This window comes from Chrysemys picta, chromosome 9 (assembly GCF_011386835.1).
Source record: "Chrysemys picta bellii isolate R12L10 chromosome 9, ASM1138683v2, whole genome shotgun sequence".
NCBI lineage: Eukaryota > Metazoa > Chordata > Testudines > Emydidae > Chrysemys > Chrysemys picta.
In genome coordinates this window covers 84,744,202-84,764,510 of record NC_088799.1, presented here as the reverse complement: position 1 = coordinate 84,764,510, position 20,309 = coordinate 84,744,202, and the positions used below count along the sequence as shown (strand labels likewise).

Below are 20,309 nucleotides of genomic sequence, written 5' to 3'. Positions count from 1 at the left end.
TTACCAGGATATATATAGCATGTATCAAGAGAAGTGTTCTAATCTCTCTCTGTACTAGTGAAAGGTGCCAATTGGAAGTGGAAATACTCTGTTTATTCCCAGAACAAGTACAACACGGGCAACAGGGCATGCTCCCAAATCACCTTCATACACATTATCCTACTTTTTCTGTAAAAATACTATCTCTAAACAGTATTTCAGTCTCTGTGGACCCAATTAATTTTCTTCATTGCTGTATTGAGGCATTCAATTAATGCCACTTGTAATGGTTTTGTAAAATAGATACCTCTTGACCAAGACCACTAAACTCATTTTCCATAGGCCACTGGGCAGCCATTGAATGATAATGACTTTCAGACTACAGTCTCTATATAAATTATGACTAGTGGCCTGGGGTGAAAGGTTTTATGTCCCATTACTAGTTCACCACTGCACTCTCCTTGTTCGCATGCACCTTCTTCAAATTTGTTCAGTAATGTGACAGTTTATTCTCATGGGAGCAGAAACAGAACTTCAAGGTCACTGAATAAATCAGGCAGGAGGAGCAGGCAGGATTAGACAGAGCTACCATTGGCACGTACTGTCAGTGGGTTAAATTCCAGCCCCATGCGATGGGGTCAATGGGAGTTTTGCCATTTGGCCCTTTGAGCCAGATTCTCTGTCCTGCTCCATCCGTTTTGGGCTACTTTAATGGTACAAAGGGGATGCAGTCTGGCACTGTCTCCCCTGCTGGAGATTTCCACAGCATGGGAGTGTCCCCAGCAGGTGTACAGCTGGCATACATAGCTCCCACACAACCCATCCCAGGGGACGGGGAGGCGTAGCAGCTTTGCTGGTCCTCATCTGGCGGACTGGCCCTTGAGGACCCATGTCAGCCGGAACACACAAGAACAGCTTCCAAAGCAGAGAACTGGTGAGCTGTAACTCACTCCCTGATGGCCTTCTCTTTCAGTGCACCAAGCAGGTTCTCTTTGCAGCAAAGTACTGCCCCAATATCTTAAGTGGTCACAAAGAAAATGTAGAAAATATGGCAATAAGTTAATGATGATCCAGCAAAATATATCTTATTTGTAAAGGTTGCCAGTGAACTTAAATCACTGCATGTAAGTTCCCTGGTGAAAAGTTTGCTCACCCTGATTCTTTTTTCCCAGAGAAGCCCCACTGTGCCACCTAACCAGCATAACTAAACTATCAGCAAAAGTTATCTCCTTAAATGCTGGTTTAAGAATGACTGAGTGCTTGCCCTATCCTGCTGGGACACCACAGAATGAGCTAGTGGCTTGTCACTCCCAAATAACTAGCATCCCTTAGTTATGTCTTTTTCATTCTGCCTATGTTATTTAAAAATATGTGCCCCCCCAAAACAGTGCATTGCTGTTCTGCAGTTCGCTATTTCATCTGAAGTCAGTGGAGTATTTGGATCTACCTCAGTGGGAGCCATTTCCAGTGTGAATTCCATTACTCCTGAGATGAGTTTTCTTAAATAAGGGTGACTTGCTTAAGACTACTTTGCACTATCCAGAGTAGAAATTCTTTACAGATGTCACTCAGTAAGTCCTGGGAAGGAGCAGGGAAAATGTCTTGGGGTACGTCTTGGGGTATCAATCTATCGGGGATCGATTTATCGAGTGTAGTGTAGACACGATAAATCGATCCCTGATCGCTCTCTCGTCGACCGCTGAACTCCAGCTCGGCGAGAGGCAGAAGCAAAGTTGACGGTGGAGCCGCGGCCGTCGATCCCACGCCGCAAGGACGCGAAGTAAGTAATTCTAAGTCGATCTAAGATACATCGACTTCAGCTACACTGTTCTCGTAGCTGAAGTTGTGTATCTTAGATCGATTTCCCCCCCACCCCCAGTGTAGACCAGGCCTTTGAGGGGTTGTGAAGTAAGCTACTGTTTATTTCACAGAGAAAGGAAAAGAGCTTTTAGGACACCTCAACCTCTCAGAATTTTTTTCAGTCCTGCACATGTGTACATACCATGTATATTATTGGTATGCACAGAGAATCCTACATTACTTCCTAAATTACTGTACTCTAGTTCTCTATATATATAGCGAATGACACACTGGAAAGATCAATAATGCATCTAAACAGGCATTCTGTCTACAATAGTGGGCAACATGGATGCTTCAGAGGAAGGTGTAATCTCATATTGCATAGAATTGTGCAAAAAAGCTAACTGAAGAAGGATGATCTTGTGGGTAAGAAACAAGACCAGAAATCAGGGAGACCTGAGTTCTATTCCCAGTTCTGCAATAGATTTTTTTTTTGAGGGTTTTTTAATTGTGTGTGTGCCCAGAGGCAGTGTGATGAGCACACTTCAAATAAATAAACTGAAGTTATCAATAACGTACCTGCCCTAATGTGATAATTTATTATTCACATTGAAAGGGCCAAATGTTCAAGTCTGTACTCAGCCTTTACACTAGTTAAATTTCCATAAAATCTGAGTAAGGAAACAGAATTTGCTTTGGACTATAGCCTTCTGACTCTTCCTGTGCTGGTATTTTAATTCTGAAACCTGTCATTTTAATTCTGAGTTCAACATGATCGTGAAAAGCACATATTGTATCTATTTAAGTGACACCCTAATAAATAAGGCTGTCTTGTATTTGCAGATATAACTGTGGGTGGTGGGTGAACGTGCCATTGGGGGAGGCTAGCCCCTGGCCCTCCCCCCTACCCGAGGCCCTGCACCTCCACTTCTGCTCGCCGGAGCCCGGAGCACCACTTCCCCCACAGTTCCCTCTGCATGCCCTCCGTCCCAGCACTGAGTGGGTGGGCAGCACAGCCAGAGTGCCCCCAGCCCCGGAGCATCGGGCAGGCGTGTGGTCCCAGCACTGGGTGGACAGACGGGCAGTGCAGCGTGGCCCCAGCCCTGGGTCTTGTGCATACCGGCCCCGCCACAGAAGAGCAGGAAGGGTAGTGGAAGCAGGCAGGAGGGATCTTGGGGGCGGAGCATGGGCAGGGCCACACTAGGCTGTTTGGGTAGGCACAGCCTTCCCCGGCCTATGCTACCTGCTGCCCATGGATATAACAGTAGTTCATATTGTAGTGTGTTTGAGCATTTAAAAAGATATCCAAGTGCTTTGCAAAGCTGATGCAGAACTGCCCTTTGCCCTTCTGAGTCTCTTCATATGCCTCATTTCAATGTCTCATGTCCTCCCAAATTCTTTCAAGTAAAGAAGTTTGTATATTGAAATAAGATTGTTCCAGGTACCTTGTTTATCATATGATAATGACATCTCTGATGGATTACAACCCTGCCCCACAGCTCTGATCATTTCCTGTTTTGCCTACTTGCTGAAAAGAAATGTTTTCCCATTTTGCTTTGTCAATGAGCTTTGACAGCTGTAGTTAACAGTTCATAAGATATTAGATTTTTCCTGTGATATAAAATTCGGTTGGAACATAATATTTTTTAAATGAAGCACCCTGAATGGTGAAGAGTATAGAGTGACTTCTGCTTATGATTCATTATTCTTTTCTTCTCTTAGTGGCCTACCTCATAGTATTCCATGTCATCTTTGTGCTCTTTGTGTGGACATACTGGAAGTCTGTTTTTACTCTTCCGCTGCAGCCAGATAAAAAGGTAAGGGCCTAAGTACTTTTCATCCACTGCAAGCCTAAGACAATGAAAAGAAGCAAGTGGAGACAAAGGGAGAATTCAAGAAATCCATCTATACTATTGTGGCCAGGGACAACTGATGAGGCTTCCTGGCTAGATGGAAACGTGTCTGTGGCTGTCCATAAAAAAGAGTGCAGTTGAACCGTTCTGAGAATTGTTTAAATTAAGCTGTCTATGGAGCTTAGAGCAGGCATAGTGTTGCTTTACTTTCAAGTGGTTTAGGAGCTAACAGGATTTTAAATGGTCGAGGATAATGGGATTTATTATTATTAATTTACATATTTGAATGTCTTCGATCCCTAAGCATTTAACCAATCCTGAGATTCTTACTCAGTCTAACTTCACACCAATTCCATGACAATTTTTCCTGAGTAAGGACCTTGAGATTTGGCTCCTGTATACAGAGCTGGATTAAAACAATATGGAGCCCTAGGCATGCCTGCCTGGAGGTCCCCAAAGAGTGCACTGGTAGTGGTGACAGGGCCTCTTGAGCAGCAAAAGTGTTGCACCCTTGGAAGCATATCAGTTGTCCTCCTGGAGTGGGTGTGGGCCAGGTGATTTTCTCCCTGGTTCTAGTGTTGGCTGGTCTGCCCTCGGTTGGAGGCTGTCTGCAGACTCAGACAAATGTCATTCCATTGATTACACTCGGTTCATATTTTCGGGGTGGAGGTTGGCAACCATGAAGGCTTGAAACATATTTTTTGTTTTAAATGAAAGCCGAAATTCTGACATCACATGACTGTGGGAGCCAGGCCCCTAGGCATGTGTCTATTGTTTAATTTGCCAATCCCTGCCTATATACACATAGGAGACACTTATCCCAGTAGCAAAATGTCCTTCTGTGGTGATAATAGAAATAGAAAAATCACTGTCCAAGAGCACAACAAGGAGGGAGAAGAGGCATTTGGAGGAATCACTTCACCAAAATGTAGACTGTGATTCATTTACTTGACAAATCATATTCTTAATTTTAGGGTATTTTTAAGACGGAGAGCATGCCTCATTGGAGCACAGGACTGGGAGCCAGGAGTTCCTGGATTCTAATCTTTGCTCTGACATTGATTTACTGTCTGACTGTACTCAAGTCACTTCACTTCTTTATGCTTCATTATACCCTTTGGCAAAATACCAAGATCAGAAGGCTGTTATGAGGTTGAGTTAATGAATGTTTGTGCAGCACTTTAAAAATACCGCTCCAGAGTCTGAGCTTAGTTACCAAGATGTAAATTTATGTCAGTGGAATACTCCAGATTTGAACTAATGTAACTGAGAAAAGAATCTGCCTCATAACGTGCAATGTAAGTGCCGCTATTATTATTATTATCATCAATATTATTGTAGTTATTTAATGAAGAGAAAACATCTAAGGCAACATGTAGTGAAGCTAATATATTATGCTGTGACCTCAGTTTCAGTTTGTGTCTCTTATGAGTGAATCAGTTAGTTCCCCAGCATTTGGTCTGTCCAACAGTGAATACCTCTCTGTTTATCTCATAAATGAAAGCCCTTCTAAGTGTGATTAATGTTTGTGCTTTGGAAATAGTGGGAGGATAATGGCTTTTCCAACCTGGCCTGCCTTTGAAATATTACTGTACTACACATGGATAACTGGTCCTCTCATCATTTCTCCTTCTAGTTCCATATGTCCTATGCTGACAAAGAGCGCTATGAAAATGAAGAGAGACCGGAGGTGCAGAGGCAGATTCTTGTCGAAATTGCAAGGAAGTTGCCAGTGTACACAAGAACGGGGAATGGAGGTCAGCTAAGCAGAGGGCTTTGTTGATGTAAATCTATTCAATCTTGCTAAGCATTGTATGCTGGCAATCCAGCTTATACTGGCAAGTAACAGCAAATCCCTCGTGCCAAGACATACTGCTAAAGGATTTCGGTGCTCAGAACTTTAATGCTGAGGAAATAATATTAGTTTAAAAGGATTTCCTTCCTGGCTTCTTCCTCCAACCCTCCTGATTGGGGAAAACGAGAAATCCTTGATTACTTATCCCATTTCCAAATAGAGTGCTGGATGCTTAGTAGCCTTATGTTGTCTTCCTTTCTGTATTTATAGTTTGGAGACCGTAGTTGGGTTCACAGGCTATACTTACTAACGTAGAATCATAGGCATAGCTTGGGGGGGATAAGAGGGTATCTCCCCCCCCGCCCCCAAACTGCAGCTCGGGCAGGCATGGAATTTGTTCCCCTGCCCCACCATGTGGCCCCTTTAGCCTGACTGAAGCTGCCCCCTCAAAGATGGAAGCCAAATTACACCTATGTGTAGAACCAAATTGTGTAGCCTTTTTTTCCCATTTCAAAGAGGGTTTGGCCTGAGTGAAGACTGCAGGACATGGTCCCATAATGAGGTCAACAGTTATTGTCCCTCCTGGACCTAGTTCTGCAGCCAAATACACATTGTTACTCCTGGGGGGAATTCTGTGCCACTGCGTAGGCACAGAATTTGTCCCCTGCAGATTTCTTTGTTTCCCCGCAGAAAAATGACTTTCTGACAGGGAAGCAAAGAGAAGCCACAAGAGCGGTCATGTGACCCTCCCCAGCAGTATGTTTTGGATGCCCAGTGCAGCTGGCAGAGAGGTAAATCACAGTGGGGCAGGGGGCGGGACTTGGAAAGACCCGGCTGGTGGCTCCTACCCTGTGCTGGGCTCAGCTACTAGTCCCAGCTGGGCTGGGAGGACGCGGGACTTCCTCTTCCCCTGCACGGCATCCAGGGCTGCAGGGCCGGCTTTAGGAAGTGCGGGGCCCGATTCGAATACCCGGCGGCGGTCCAGGTCTTCAGCGGCACTTCGGTGGCAGGTCCTTCACTCGCTCCAGGTCTTCCGCGGCACTGAAGGACATGCCGCCGAAGACCCGGAGCGAGTGAAGGACCCGCCGCCGAAGTGCCGCTGAAGACCCGGACCGCCGCTGGGTGAGTAAAAAAATTAAAAAGGCGCCTAAGTTAGGCGCTCTTCTTGCTGGCGCGGGGCCCTTTTTAGGTGCGGGGCCCGATTCGGGGGAATCGGCCTAAAGCCGGCCCTGCAGGGCTGTGTCAGACCCTCCCCCAGATTTCCCCCCCAGCTGTAGGAAGCTCTGCAAACTCCACCCCCAACGTGCTTCCTGCATCCATCGCTCCTCAGCTGTGGAGGGAGGGATCATTGTACAGGGAACTGCTCCGCCATCCGTCCATCCCCCGTGCAACCAGACCCCCTCATATCCAGACCCTCACACCAAACCTCACCCCTCCCCTGCAAACAGAAACACCCACACCCCCCATCCCTGATGAGCCCCACTCCCTTTGCACCTGGATCACCCTGACGAGCCACTCACAACCGGATCCCCACCATACTGAGCCCCAACTAGCTGCACCTGGATCCCCGCCCCACTCCCCCAGGATCTGAACCCCACCGCTGAGGCTCCCCCACCACCACCACCCGTACCCAGACTCCCCTGCCGATCTCTGTCCCCTCACAGCCGGACACCTTCCCTCCCTCCCGCCCCCCGGCTGAGCCCCGACCACCTTCATCTGGGCCCACCTGTAGAGTCCCATTAACGTTGCACCCAGAACCCCCCAACAAGCCCCTGTGCATCCAGATCCCCCCCCACCCCCCGCACCTGGATCCCCCACTGAGCCACCCGCACGCAGATTGCCCCACACAGAACCCCCTCAACCCACACCTGGATCCCCTCACACTAAGCCCCTCTACACTTGGATCCTGCCTGGCTGAGCCTGCCTGCCCACACCTGGTGCACTTGGCACAGGGGTGGGGTCCTGGGGTGTTTCTGGGGCAGGCCCGGTCCTTGCGCTATGTCAGGGTTGGATACAGCCTCACTGCTGAGTCCGTGTACTGGGGGGAAGCTGCACAGTGATCTCCCACCTCTGTGCAGCCAGTGGCCTGTGCTCACCAAAGCCATGCTGGAGCCTCCACATTTATTTGACAAATAAAATTTGTAGAATTTTAAAATATTGTGCACAGAATTTTTAAGTTTTTGGCACAGAATGCCCTCCAGAGTAACAGATGGAACTCTTGTTGAAGCCTAAAGGAGTTCTATGGTTGGAGTTGCTCCAGCATTCAGGCCGGTGTATTCTTTAGTCAGCAATCTTAGGATCTGAAGTAAGCAACTTTTGTACTAGGTCATTGTTTAAATGGAGCTTTTTCAAAGCCACAGCACAAATGTACATGTACACACGCATCCTGTTTCTACGTTTCTTTTGACTACCTTTGAGCTGGATATACATTCACTGCAAAGCCAGCCCCTACGAGTATTAGGACCACCGTTTATCTGTTTTTTGCCTGGCAGCCTGAATCAACTGTCAAGTTGTATAGGAAGCCAGTTATGCGAGAAAGGATGAGAACATGAACAGAGTGTTAAGTGTGTGTTCTCTTCTTGCTCATTATTTAACACTAACTACTAACACTAATACTTCTGTGTTTAATTTTAGCTATTCGATTCTGTGATCGATGCCAGCTAATCAAGCCTGACCGTTGTCACCACTGTTCTGTTTGTGCTATGTAAGTTATTGAAATGTTTTGACACCAGTGAATTGAGCCACTGCTAAGCAACAAAAATGACAATGTCTTGAACATGTACTTATAAACACAGAGGTACCCAGATGTTTTTCTGTGTTCAAGAACAGCCAAACAGTAAGGGCAAAACAATCAAAAGGGCTTCTGCTGGGTCTTGTGCACATATGTGTGCCAGCACCTACATGCACAGAAGTGTTAGCATTTGCACTCCCAAAACACTTTGTGTCCCTAAGAAGTTTTGTGGTTATAGTTTCCTACACTAGTGCCTGCATGGGTGTGAATCTGATGGAAGGTTTGACAGGTTATGAAAGGCACTAGCCACTGTCAGTGCACTAAAAAAAGATGTCTTTTTTTAATATGTCAGGCCTTTGCTATGTATTGGTAATGCAGAGAGTGTAAGCACCCCAGAGCAGGAACCATCTTCATTTTTTGTCTTGTACAGCACCAAGGATGTCGGTAGCTCTTACAACAACAACAACAAATAGTCCACCTTAAAAATGGTGGCTGCCTTAAGAATGATGGAATGATAGCAGCCATCTTAAATCTATCTCTTTGTAGAAATACACCACAAAACTGAAGACTTTGTTGCTGACCTACAGTTGGTGGAGTTTTTGTTTATGAATCTGTTTAAGTTCCAAACATAAGGATCCTCTTTGTTGTATTTTTTCTTTCCTTTTGCAGGTGTGTGTTAAAAATGGATCATCATTGCCCATGGTATGTCCAGGATATTGGTCTGTATCTTTCTGAAAGTAAAGGCTGTTTAAATCCTTTTGTTGGTATAGTGTCCGCATGCCTCTTTCTTTTATCACGGAGGATGTCTCTCTTTCTGTGTTTGGCACTGTATGAAATGGCCATACTGGGAAGGCTTGCTTGGAGCATTTGATTTCTTTTGAGGGACAAACAAGGAATATTGCAGTTAATAAAACAAGATTTTTAAAAGCTGTTATAAACTAATGTACTCTTAGATTATTACCCAGATTTGTAAAGGTGCCTCAACCCTACCTTTCATTTTGGGTACATAATCATTTGAGCAAGCAGTTAGTAGTTGCACCCACCAATAATATTTGCATGCAGTATGCATATGAAATGGTGTAATTTGTGCATATATGATAGTGTCTGCAGAATAGTGCATGAAAAATTTAAGATCACACTTGGAGAGTTTGCCCCCATACACTTATTTCCCAGAACTACTTGAGTTGAGATTTTTGAATTATTGTCATTGAGTTTTCCCAGCTCTGCTACTCCCTGTCCTTTACTAGAAGGGAGACTTCAGGAACCAGAGTCAACACAGACGTAGATCTGTGTAGGGGGTTCCAAATTTGAACCCAGGTCCAGATGTGAGTCTGATTCACCACTGATTTACACCTAGTGGAGAGATTTACCCATGTATAAAAGAGGCATAAGACGCTACCACCAATGTGAATGGAGAATTCTGATTTACTACCATTTTGCACTCACTTTGCACATGTGTAAATTACTCCACGAGGTGGATGTCAGTGGTGAATCAGGCCCAAATGACCCTTACAAGCCAAATCAAAATCCCAAATCTGAATACCTTTAGAGTTTGGAGTATTTGAAATCCAGATCCAGATATGAATTTTGCAGCTTGAGCCCATCTCTGTGACAAACTAGCAATGAGACCAAATTGACTGAGGTCTGGTCTTTTGATGTTATCAAAAAACATTTATCATGTTTTGCTTGGTGTGACTTTGGCTTGCAGGTAAAATACAAAAGTAAACAAGAACTCAGTTACATTTCATTGTTACCACTAAGGGGAGCTATTATTGAACAGATTGTTTTATATAATCAAGCACATAAAGAAAAATTTTTAAAAATCACTTTCGTATTCCTTGTCTTTGGACCACGTGTGCTGTAAGTATCCTGATTTCAACTTTGCTTTAATTCTCTAGGGTGAATAACTGCGTTGGATTTTCTAACTACAAATTCTTTCTACTGTTTTTAATGTATTCTTTGTTGTATTGCATGTATATTGCTGCAACAGTCTTCAAGTATGTCATCAAGTATTGGACAGTAAGTTTTTGAAATCACGTTACTTTTATGTATTTTATTACTCTTATTGTGGCTTTAAACTCTGCTGTGTTACTCTTACTGTCATTCCACAGAAAAATATATTGCATTTCAGTTGTAAGGGGCTTTGTCTTAAATTCTGTATGTCAGTTTAACTCGCATTATGACTCAAATACACCTCTACCCTGATATAACGCTGTCCTCGGGAGCCGAAAAATCTTATCACATTATAGGTGAAACTGCGTTATATCGAACTTGCTTTGATCCGCCAGAGTGCGCAGCCCCGGAGCACTGCTTTACCGCGTTATATCCGAATTCGTGTTATATCGGGTCGCGTTATATCGGGGTAGAGGTGTATGCACAAACTAAAGAGAAAATAGGCTCCAGTTGTAGAAAGGTTTTGGCTGAAAAATGCTAAACCTGATTTTAAATTTCTTCTACAAATGCTACCAAATTTGTGCATGAAAGGGCACATTTTCAGCCAGTCTTTAGGACCCAGAACTTGCAGCCTAATTTTAGACAAAATACAAGTGAGTGTTTTTAAACTATAAGAAGGAGTAAGTGATGGAGGGAGAACAAAGGTAACAGTAACACACGCTGTCCCAGAACTAATTTGAGCAACACAGCACAGGGATCACTGTTGCCAGTTGCAGTTTAAATATATTCATTTTTGAACTGTCCTATGTATTGTGTAAGGGGAATGTAAAGACTCGCAGAGAGAGAGATCAGATATAAGAGAACTACAAATGAATATCAATCATGTCTGGAATTACCTTTATGACTAGAGAGATAGAAGTATGAAGCAAGTCAGAATCAGTACATCGTTGTGGTGATCTTGCAACAGAACACGAAGAATCTTCCTAAATCCAAGTATAACTATTATTTGGTAAATACTGAAAAATTATGTTATCTCATCTCTTTATGTGCTTGTATTGCCTGGGGGGATAGTTGTCTCCTGGGTAAAAATTGGCAAGGTACCAACATTTGAAATGTATTAAGTGGCTGCATGATCACCACATACACATTTTCATTAGCATTGCAGGAAACTATTAAGTGGAATATATTCTTTTCTGTGACTTTGTTTCCTGTAATTCCCAGACCCACTTTCCCAACCTTCTCTGAATCCTTGCTCCTGTGGATCAAGTCTAGTGTGTTAAGGGAGCAAGTGAGAGGAAGAGTAAATTAAACCTACCTGGGTGTTAGTTTTCATGATGTTACTTGTCCGCTTGTCTCCATAAGCTTAGTTCCTGCAGTACACCTGCCCTCCTCTTCTTTTCTCTGAGTTAGAACTAATATAAAGAGCTTTGTCCTGCCATTGATCTACACACATTCATATTAGGATATGGCATTCAAAGAAACTGCTTTTGACCTTCATTGTCTCCTTATAGTTTCTCTTTTTTGGCTTAAAAGTCAGACTGAAATACTGAGCACTACTTTATATTACAGTTGGTTTATATGGAGGCAGTGTCAGCTGACGGACCAGGAGATGGAGCCTCAAGACTCTCTTGCTTTCTAATGCCTGCTGGTTCACTTTGTGACTTTGGCCAAGTCACTTAGAGTATGTCTACACTGCAGTAAAACACCCACAGCTGGCCTGTGTCAGCTGACTCAGGCTGTGAAGCTATCAAATTTTAGTGTAGACATTGGGGCTTAGACTGGAGCCTGGGCTTTGGGTCCAGCTGTGGGTGTTTTTATTGCAGTGTAGATGTACCCTTAATCTCTCTGGCCTCAATTTTGTAACTGATGGTGCTGTAAACCATACCTTCAACCCAGACACCCCTGTGGGGCACTAATGGGAATTAGTCCACGTGCTAAGGAGGGCAAAGGTATTGTAACTCTCCATTACGCTATGTAGGACTTGTAAGATGGAGGAAGGCTTTTGCACATTTGCTCACTTGCAGGGGGTAGGTACAGTCTGTCTCTAAACTGCAGGAGTTAAGTGCCAGAGGGGTCTTCATGCTCCAACAGTTTAATGTGAAATGAAGCATTTTCAGCCACCTGTAAGATTTTCTGGGCTATTACTAACTGTAGACAGCTGTCATCAGGATTTGATGTACCTGCTTGTTGCTGTTATAGCTGAGAGAGGGAGTTCAAATTTCTGATCTTTTAAATTGGAATGTAGCCATTGGAAAAGATGGCAGCGTATTAGTGCGCATCCAGGAAAATGTGAAGATTAAAGAAAACTCAGCAGAATGTGAACAGGCTTTCAAAGCACTTGTTATTGCCTGCCAAATTCACTGTGGGCATAGGAGACACTTCTCATACCCATATGGGGGACTGTGAACATACTGGCCCTGTTCCATACAAAGAATTAATAGCAAAGCCCCACTGTATATCTGCTTTGGAAGTGATGAGGGAAAGAGCCAGCTTATTTCTTCTTTGTCTTGTCTGTTCATCATAGGGAGAGGTGATTTTTTTTTTCTGCAAGTCTGAAAACCCCACACATCCTACATATTCTTAGTAAATAATTCCTTTAGGCACCAAGATTTCTTTCTCTGTGTTTTTCATGTCCTTTATCCTTTTTTGCTTTTATTTCTAGGACGAATTGACCAATGGACGTTCCAAGTTCCATGTGCTTTTCCTTCTTTTTGTGGCAGTCATGTTCTTTCTAAGCCTGATGTTTCTCTTTGGCTACCACTGTTGGCTCATCAGTAGAAATAGGTCTACTTTGGGTAAGATTCCATGTGTACACCATAAAACAATGTTCTAAAAAAGCATGTGCTGTTCACCTCTAGGTATACCAGCAAATATTTGAAAAAGCATTTAAATAAAAAGATTTCTAATTCACACTGCTGGGGGTTTTCCTCTTCAGCTGACAGAAGCTCAATTGGAGATGTGGAGACTAAAATAGAAGGGCCCAATCCTGCAAATGCTTATGCGTTACTTTACTCACTGAAGTCAGTGGGACTACCTGTAAGTAAATTTACTTATATGTGTGTTTGCTGGAGCAGGCCCTAAAACAGCAAGTGGGCAAGTGAGCAAAAAGACATCCCATCTTTTCTGATGGTGAGTGAGGGTAGGGCTGTGTGGAATTAGACCAGTTTTGTGAAAAACTTCTGAAATTCCATGGTTTTTGAGCCAAAAATCTTCCAAGTTTCAAAATTTGAAAATGCATTTGGATGAAGATCAGGTTTCACATCAGAGCACAAATATCATGTTTTTCAATGCAGATACTACCATTTTGTGACATTTTTGAATGACAAAGTGGCTTGAAACAAAATTGATACTTTTTTTTGCAAAGTTCCACACACACAATTAATCTCTCTTTCTTGCACAGACCTAGTATAGGTTTGCCTTTAAAACTCGTTTTCAAAGGGCACTAGATCTCATCTATACGCCTTTGTGCTAGCCTGAAGCATTAGGTCTCTGCACAACAGTATAGAAGGTAACTTCAAAAATACTATTTCTAATGCCCTCTATTTTATCATTTTCTCCCTGAACCGCTTTTATCTGTCAACACATATACATCTGTATATCCTACCCTAACTCTTAATAGATAAGTGTTAATTCATCAAGCAGTCTGAATTTCCATACTTAAGATATGGTTCGTAGAAGGGAGTTTGTTTCCATTTTATGCTTCCAGTCTTCGGATTAGAAATTCTCCAATTTTGTGTCTTTCCAATGAAATTCAGAGCACGTCTCATGAAAGAATGTTTAAACACATTAAATAATAAACTTCATTCTATAATTTTTGTTTGGGGGGATTAAATGAAAACATCATTAATTGGTTTTATGATTATTCTGTGGGTTTCATCTGCAAAACCAAATCCATGCCATCAATTTTAATATAAGAGAAATAATAATGTAAAGATGTATAGGCATGCAAAAAGAAATGCCTGTGATCTCCACATTCATCCCTGTAACTTTAAAACTTTAAATATTTTACTTACATTTCAGTGTATAGTATATAGAGCCGTATAAACAAGTCACTGTCTGTATGGAAATTTTAGTTTATAATGATTTCGCTAGTGCTTTTTATGTAGCCTGTTGCAAAACTAGACAAATATATAGATGAGTTGATGTACCCCCTGGAAGACCTCTGAGTATGCCCAGGGGTACACTTACCCGTGGTTGAGAACCACTGGCTTAATGTACTCAAAGATGGCTACTGTATAGCATATACACGGTAACTTACTTTGCATTGATTAAATATGTATTATTTTCCTAATAGTCTAAATGGGCTTCCTTTGATTTTGATGAAGTTTACGAGTGAGGAAGGGATCTCAGGATTTGTCCATTGTAAATTCTCATGAAGATACAGTATCACTTTAATGTGTAACAAAGCAAGGTTTTGAAAAATCTTAGACACCTTATGTTGCAGCCTCAGCATAAAATATTTTATTTAACATTTGCGTCTTTCGTTTTTTTCCTTATAATGGTATCTGTCCCTAGAGGCGTTCTCAGCTCCAGTATTTCAAAATGGCCCAGATAAAAATGGATTCAATCTTGGCTTTGTAAAGAATCTTCAGCAAGTGTTTGGAGAGGAAAAGAAGCTGTGGTTACTACCTATTGTATCCGGGTAAGTGGTAATCAAAACAGTGGAAAAGAGGCCAATACCATGAAACTGAGGGCCAAATCCTGGTCCCAGCCTGAGTGTCAACCAGCTATGTATTGCGGAGTTCTGCAAGAATCAAGAGGAGCTGGTATCTTCACATGTAGATGAGAAGTGGTTAGGGAGTCACTCCTAAGCAACAGCTGCTGCAGCCTCATTGCTACGCTTCCACCTGTACTGCTGACTGGAAGATGATTAGGCATAGACCCATCAGCAAACATTTTTCCCTTGTCCACCCAGGCTTCCTGTTAACATGGATGAATGAAACTGCCACGGAGCACAGCTCCATAGTGTACAGGTGGTTTGCACCTTCTCTGTGGACATGTGTGTGTCAGTCTCTCTCACTCTAGATCAGGGGTGGGCAAACTTTTTGGCCCAAGGGCCACATTTGGGTATGGAAATTGTATGGCAGGCCATGAATGCTCACAAATTTGCGGGTTGGTGGGGGGTGAGGGCTTTGGTTGGGGGTGTGCGGGTTCTGGGGTGGGGCTGGGGCAGCGGGTTAGGGTGCAGAAGGGTGTCAGGGGTACAGGCTCCGGGCGGTGCTTACCTCAAGCAGCTCCTGGAAGCAGCGGCATGTCCTCCCTCCAGCTCCTATGCAGGGGCACGGCCAGGTGGCTCTGCACGCTGCCCCGTCCGCAGGCGCTGCCCCAACAGCTCCCATTGGCCGTGGTTGCCGGCCAATGGGAGCTGCTGGAGCAGTGTGCAGAGCCCCCTGGCTGCCCCTACGCGTAGGAGGCGGAAGGGGGACGTGCCGCTGCTTCCGGGATCCGTGCAAAGTGGGGCAAGCCCCCAACCCTGGACCCCACTCCCCGGCTGGAGCTCAAGAGCCGGATTAAAATGTCTGGATGCGGCCTCCGGGCCGTAGTTTGCCCACCTCTGCTCTAGAACAATTACAATTAGTTATCTATCTTGATTATATTTAAATGATTGGGCTAAACTCCATTTGAGTTACACCAGTAATGAATTCAGACTATAATCTTTATCCCACTGATCTTTTGCAAGAATTCAAGATGAAAGTCACTTTAAAACATGGTCTATAAGCTTCTGTCAAAACAAGATTCCAAAACTGAACCCAGTATTTTCCAGAACGTAGTCCTTTAAAAGTAATCTCTGGAAATTCAAAAACTTGCTTTGGGCTTGAGTCAAACCTAAAACAAGGAGTAAAGTTGTATTTCAACCTTCAAATGCAACAGAGGGTCCTGTGGCACCTTTAAGACTAACAGAAGTATTGGGAGCATAAGCTTTCTCTTGCATCTGAAGAAGTGAGGTTCTTACCCACGAAAGCTTATGCTCCCAATACTTCTGTTAGTCTTAAAGGTGCCACAGGACCCTCTGTTGCTTTTTACAGATTCAGACTAACACAGCTACCCCTCTGATACTTGACAACCTTCAAATGAAGCAAGTTGGAAGTAGCTTTTTTCTGCCTTTGTCTTCCCAGCAAGGGTGATGGACATTCCTTCCCTATGAGAACGTTGTGTGAAGCTCAGAATCCACTACTAGCAAACGAAGAGCAGTGGGGAGATGATGGATTAGATGAAGAGAACCATGGTAAGATAACACAAAAGGAAATTAACTGTGTTTTGAACTAAAGTAACTGTTGGGTGGATTCAAAAATAGTCACTGAGAACCTGCTATGAGAGTTGTTTTTATGAAAAAGCACGTTGGCTAAGTCTCTGACAGCTCTGACTTGGTTAATGAATATAGAACAAACATAAGGCCCAAGTTCGAAATGAGTCTCTCATTTTGCAGGAGGAGCTCTGCTCCTACAAATAATTGGACTTGCAGTTTTGTACCCACAAGTTGCAGGCAGAGATGGTGACGTTTCTTCATCAAGCTATTTGATTGTTCCCACAAATTAAATACGTAGATGTGGAAATACTCTTTGCACCATGTATGCAATATAGCTGTAGTCCTTTCGGTCCCAGGATATTAGACCGACAAGGTGGGTGAGGTAATATTTTTTTATTGACTCAGAACTTTGTGTGGCTCAAAAGCTTGTCACACACTAACAGGAGTTGGTCCAATAAAAGATATTACCTCACTCACTATTTGCACCCACAGTTATTTGGGACATGAAACTGTGCATGTTCAATGAGACGTTTACCCAGCGTACATGTCAGTGTGTGTGCACGTTCATATGTACAGTAACTGCATTTTGGCACTGTGAATCAGTCAGGATGCCCAATTATGCTTTGCCTCAGAGTGAGACTGTAACGTAGGTGGTACCTAAACAAACCTGTCCATGCTGCTATAATTGGTGTTAAAGAAATACTTGTGCCTACAGCAATTATAGTGAAATGGCTTGTTTGTACAACTGTTACAATTTCAGATGAATTGAAAATTAATATTTGGATTAATGGAAATAAGACTTGATGGACCTTTAAAAACATATACACCCTTTTTATGCTATGGTGCTCCTGTGAAATAGAACCTGCTAATATGTCCACTCTCTGCTTGCTTTTGCTCTGGTTAAGAAACCTCTACAATCAGTTTCAAAATAATTCAGTGCTTCTGCCTATTGAATCACAATTTTTTTTTCTCATGTACTTATTAACCCCCAAACTCCAGCCTTCAGACATGATGACAAGCATCAACACATCCTTGTGTTCTGTAAAGCTTCATGCCCTCCAAGTTTTAGGGTTCCAAAATATTGTCACTTGGTGTCATGAGGCAGGTGCTTTCTGTATGGAGCAAGGATAGCCACATCCATATGTGTAGAAAGGAAAACAATAAAGGCATAGAGATTCCATCCTGGCATGAGAAGTCAGCAGATTTCTATTAAAAGAATTGGATCATGGTTTTTCCCTATAGGAATGGTGAAAGCATAATAAACTCTTGTGTAACCATAACTTGTGAATTAAGCAAGTACGGGTAAAGAGCTTGCTAATGCACATTTAGTGCTATAGAGACTAGGCTTTCATTAGGAGCTCAGCTTTGGTATCACGTTAACTATTTCCAGGCTTAAAACAAGACCGTTCATGCTAAAGTTCACTTTCGGGAAGCCCCCTTTTTTATTTTCAACAGTGCACGCTTGGGGACCTGTGTGGATGCAATAGCTTTGTTTAAAAAATAAAGCTTATATAGGTTTTTATAAGTGTGTGCTGTCTTGTGTACTTACAGAATGCAGAAAGGAGCTAGAGGAAGGATGGTCCAGTTATTGGGGCACTAGCCTAGGATCCAGGTTCAGTTCTCTGCTCTGCCACAGACTTCCTGTGTGACCTTGGGCAAGTCACTTATCCTCGCTGTTCCTCATTTGTAAAATGGGGGTAATCAAACTGCCTTATCTCACAGGGATGTTCGGAGGATAAATATGTTAGACTGTCAAGCACTTTGAGATCTACTGATGAAAATTGCCATACAAGACCTCAGTAGTAGTAGTATTTTTTATTTCTGACTATACAGCCTTACTGTCCACTGGTTTAATGTTCGCTTGTGTTAAAGTTTTATTGCGGAGGGGATGTGTCATTACAAAGTAAATCAATGAAGCCTTGTCCAAGGCACACTTTAGACATTAGCACTCCAAGATGTCATGAACAGGGCTGAAGAGGCTCATTTCAACATCAGTTCAGATAAGTGATTTCAAGTGGCCTTTGTACATCTGTGCTGAAAAAACATCTGCTTTTGCTAAGACGTGTATATTTTAGTCCAGCTAATCTGTCTGACACGGTGCTGCATTGCTGATGGACTTTTAAAAATAACATTGGTGTTTTTCTGTGTGCTATTTGTGGCAATTTTTAAAAAATCAATCCGTCCCTTCAGGAGTGGTTCCCAAGTCCCCTACCTTTTACAGAGTATTATGGTCTCTGAATAAAAAGTCTGCTTAGCTCTCTAAATACGAGCATAAGCATGCATAAGAATGAAATTAGCTTTTGCCAAGTCAGCTCTCAAAATCTGTGTTTCAAGCCTTTACGATGCAGTCTAATGATTATAGTGATCATATAATGATCAGTGACCTGTACTAGGCTCTTTCCCAGTGAAGAAAATGGTGTGTAATCATCTTGCTCTGAAACTTGGTGAAGTTTTGTTCAGCACCAATAGGTAAGGCCATTTTGGTTAATTTCACAGCCAGAGGGTTTTAAAAGTGGTCAGTTTCATGTTTTCAGATGTTTGATATCTGAAATTTCAGGGTGTTATAACCGTGCTTCCTGCAGCTGGAGGAGGGTCCCAAAGGTAGAGGTGGGTCTGATCTCCCCCATACTGCTGGGAGCGCCCCCACCGGGGGCTCCCAGCGTCCAGTCCTGGCCAGACTGGGGTGGGATGGGACTTCCTCTTCCCCTGAACAACTGCTGTTTGGGGAGGAGGGGAGATCAGACCCACCTCTGGGCACCTCCCTGAGCTGCAGAAAGCTCCATGGCTGCGCAGCCTTCAGAGCCTAGCTGAAACCAGTGAGGGTGCAATGCAGCCACGGAGCTTCCTGCAACCAGCGGAGGTAATTGGAGGCGGGTCTGATCTCCCCCAAAGAGCAGCCATGCAGGAGAAGAAGTTGTCCTGTCCCTCCCCAGCCCGGCAGACGAGCAGCTGGAGCCTGATGATGGATAGGAGCCCCTGGCTGGAGCGCCCCCAGCCCTGCTCTTTCCCCTCCCCTCCAATAGCTAGAGTTCACGGGGGAAGTCTAATTTCACGGTCTGTGATGTGTTTTTCATGGTCGTGAATTTGTAGAGCCCTACCAATAGGACTCGAATTTCTTCCTAGAATACAAAAGCCAAACTAAGAGTATTACAGAGTTAAAGATCAAAATGAAAAAAACAAAGTTGGGTATATTGTGTAGCTAGACATGGTAGGAATTAGAACTTCAGTCATCAGAACTGGAAGGTTAGTTTTCCCCTCACTCGTTTTGGGAGTGGGTAGGGAGCTCTTTCTGTTTTTATCCAAATAAGTTTGTTTTGGGTCTGTGACTCTGTCAGGGCTGTATCCCCACTTTGAACTTTAGGGTACAAATGTAGGGGCCTGCATGAAAACTTCTAAGCTTAACTACCAGCTTAGCTCTGGTCCGCTGCCACCATCGCAATGGATTCCCTCCCTGGGAAGCCTTGAGAGACCTTCACCAATTCCCTGGTGAATACAGATCCAAACCCCTTGGATCTTAAAACAAGGAGAAATCAATCAGGTTCTTAAAAAGAAGGTTTTTAATTAAAGAAAAAGGTAAAAATCATCTCTGTAAAATCAGTATGGAAAATAACTTTACAGGGTAATTAAACTTAAAGAGCTCAGAGGACTCTCCTCTAGTCTTAGGTTCAAAGTACAGCAAACAAAGATAAACACTCTAGTAAAAGATACATTTACAAGTTGAGAAAACAAAGTAAAACTAAGACGCCTTGCCTGGCTTTTTACTTACAGGTTTGAAATATGAGAGACTTGTTTAGAAAGATGGGGAGAACCTGGATTGATGTTTGGTCCCTCTCAGTCCCAAGAGTGAACGCCCTCCCAAACAAAAAGCACAAACAAAAGCCTTCCCCCCCCCCCCCCCCCCCCCCCCAAGATTTGAAAGTATCTTGTCCCCTTATTGGTCCTTTGGTCAGATGCCAGCCAGGTTACCTGAGCTTCTTAACCCTTTACAGGGAAAAGGATTTTGGAGTCTCT

The 20,309-nt window shown here is 43.4% G+C and overlaps 1 protein-coding gene across 3 annotated transcripts in view; it reads left to right on the top strand.

Annotated features, from left to right (window-relative positions):
- ZDHHC15 (zinc finger DHHC-type palmitoyltransferase 15) overlaps nt 1-20,309 on the top strand; it is a 40,964-nt gene that overhangs the window by 8,153 nt on the left and 12,502 nt on the right. For 2 of the 3 annotated variants that reach the window (XR_010590279.1, XM_005291790.5), the window contains exons 3-10: nt 3,502-3,596; nt 5,269-5,389; nt 8,062-8,131; nt 8,828-8,860; nt 10,057-10,177; nt 12,714-12,846; nt 14,567-14,693; nt 16,168-16,277. Coding sequence is in view for 2 of the 3 variants with exons in the window: in XM_005291790.5 (XP_005291847.1) it covers nt 3,502-3,596; nt 5,269-5,389; nt 8,062-8,131; nt 8,828-8,860; nt 10,057-10,177; nt 12,714-12,846; nt 14,567-14,693; nt 16,168-16,277 (810 nt within the window). In the remaining variant the exon portion in view is untranslated. Of the gene's footprint in view, nt 1-3,501; nt 3,597-5,268; nt 5,390-8,061; nt 8,132-8,827; nt 8,861-10,056; nt 10,178-12,713; nt 12,847-14,566; nt 14,694-16,167; nt 16,278-17,849; nt 20,178-20,309 lie in introns of those variants that run through there. The other variant, XM_065556601.1, reaches the window with a different exon arrangement.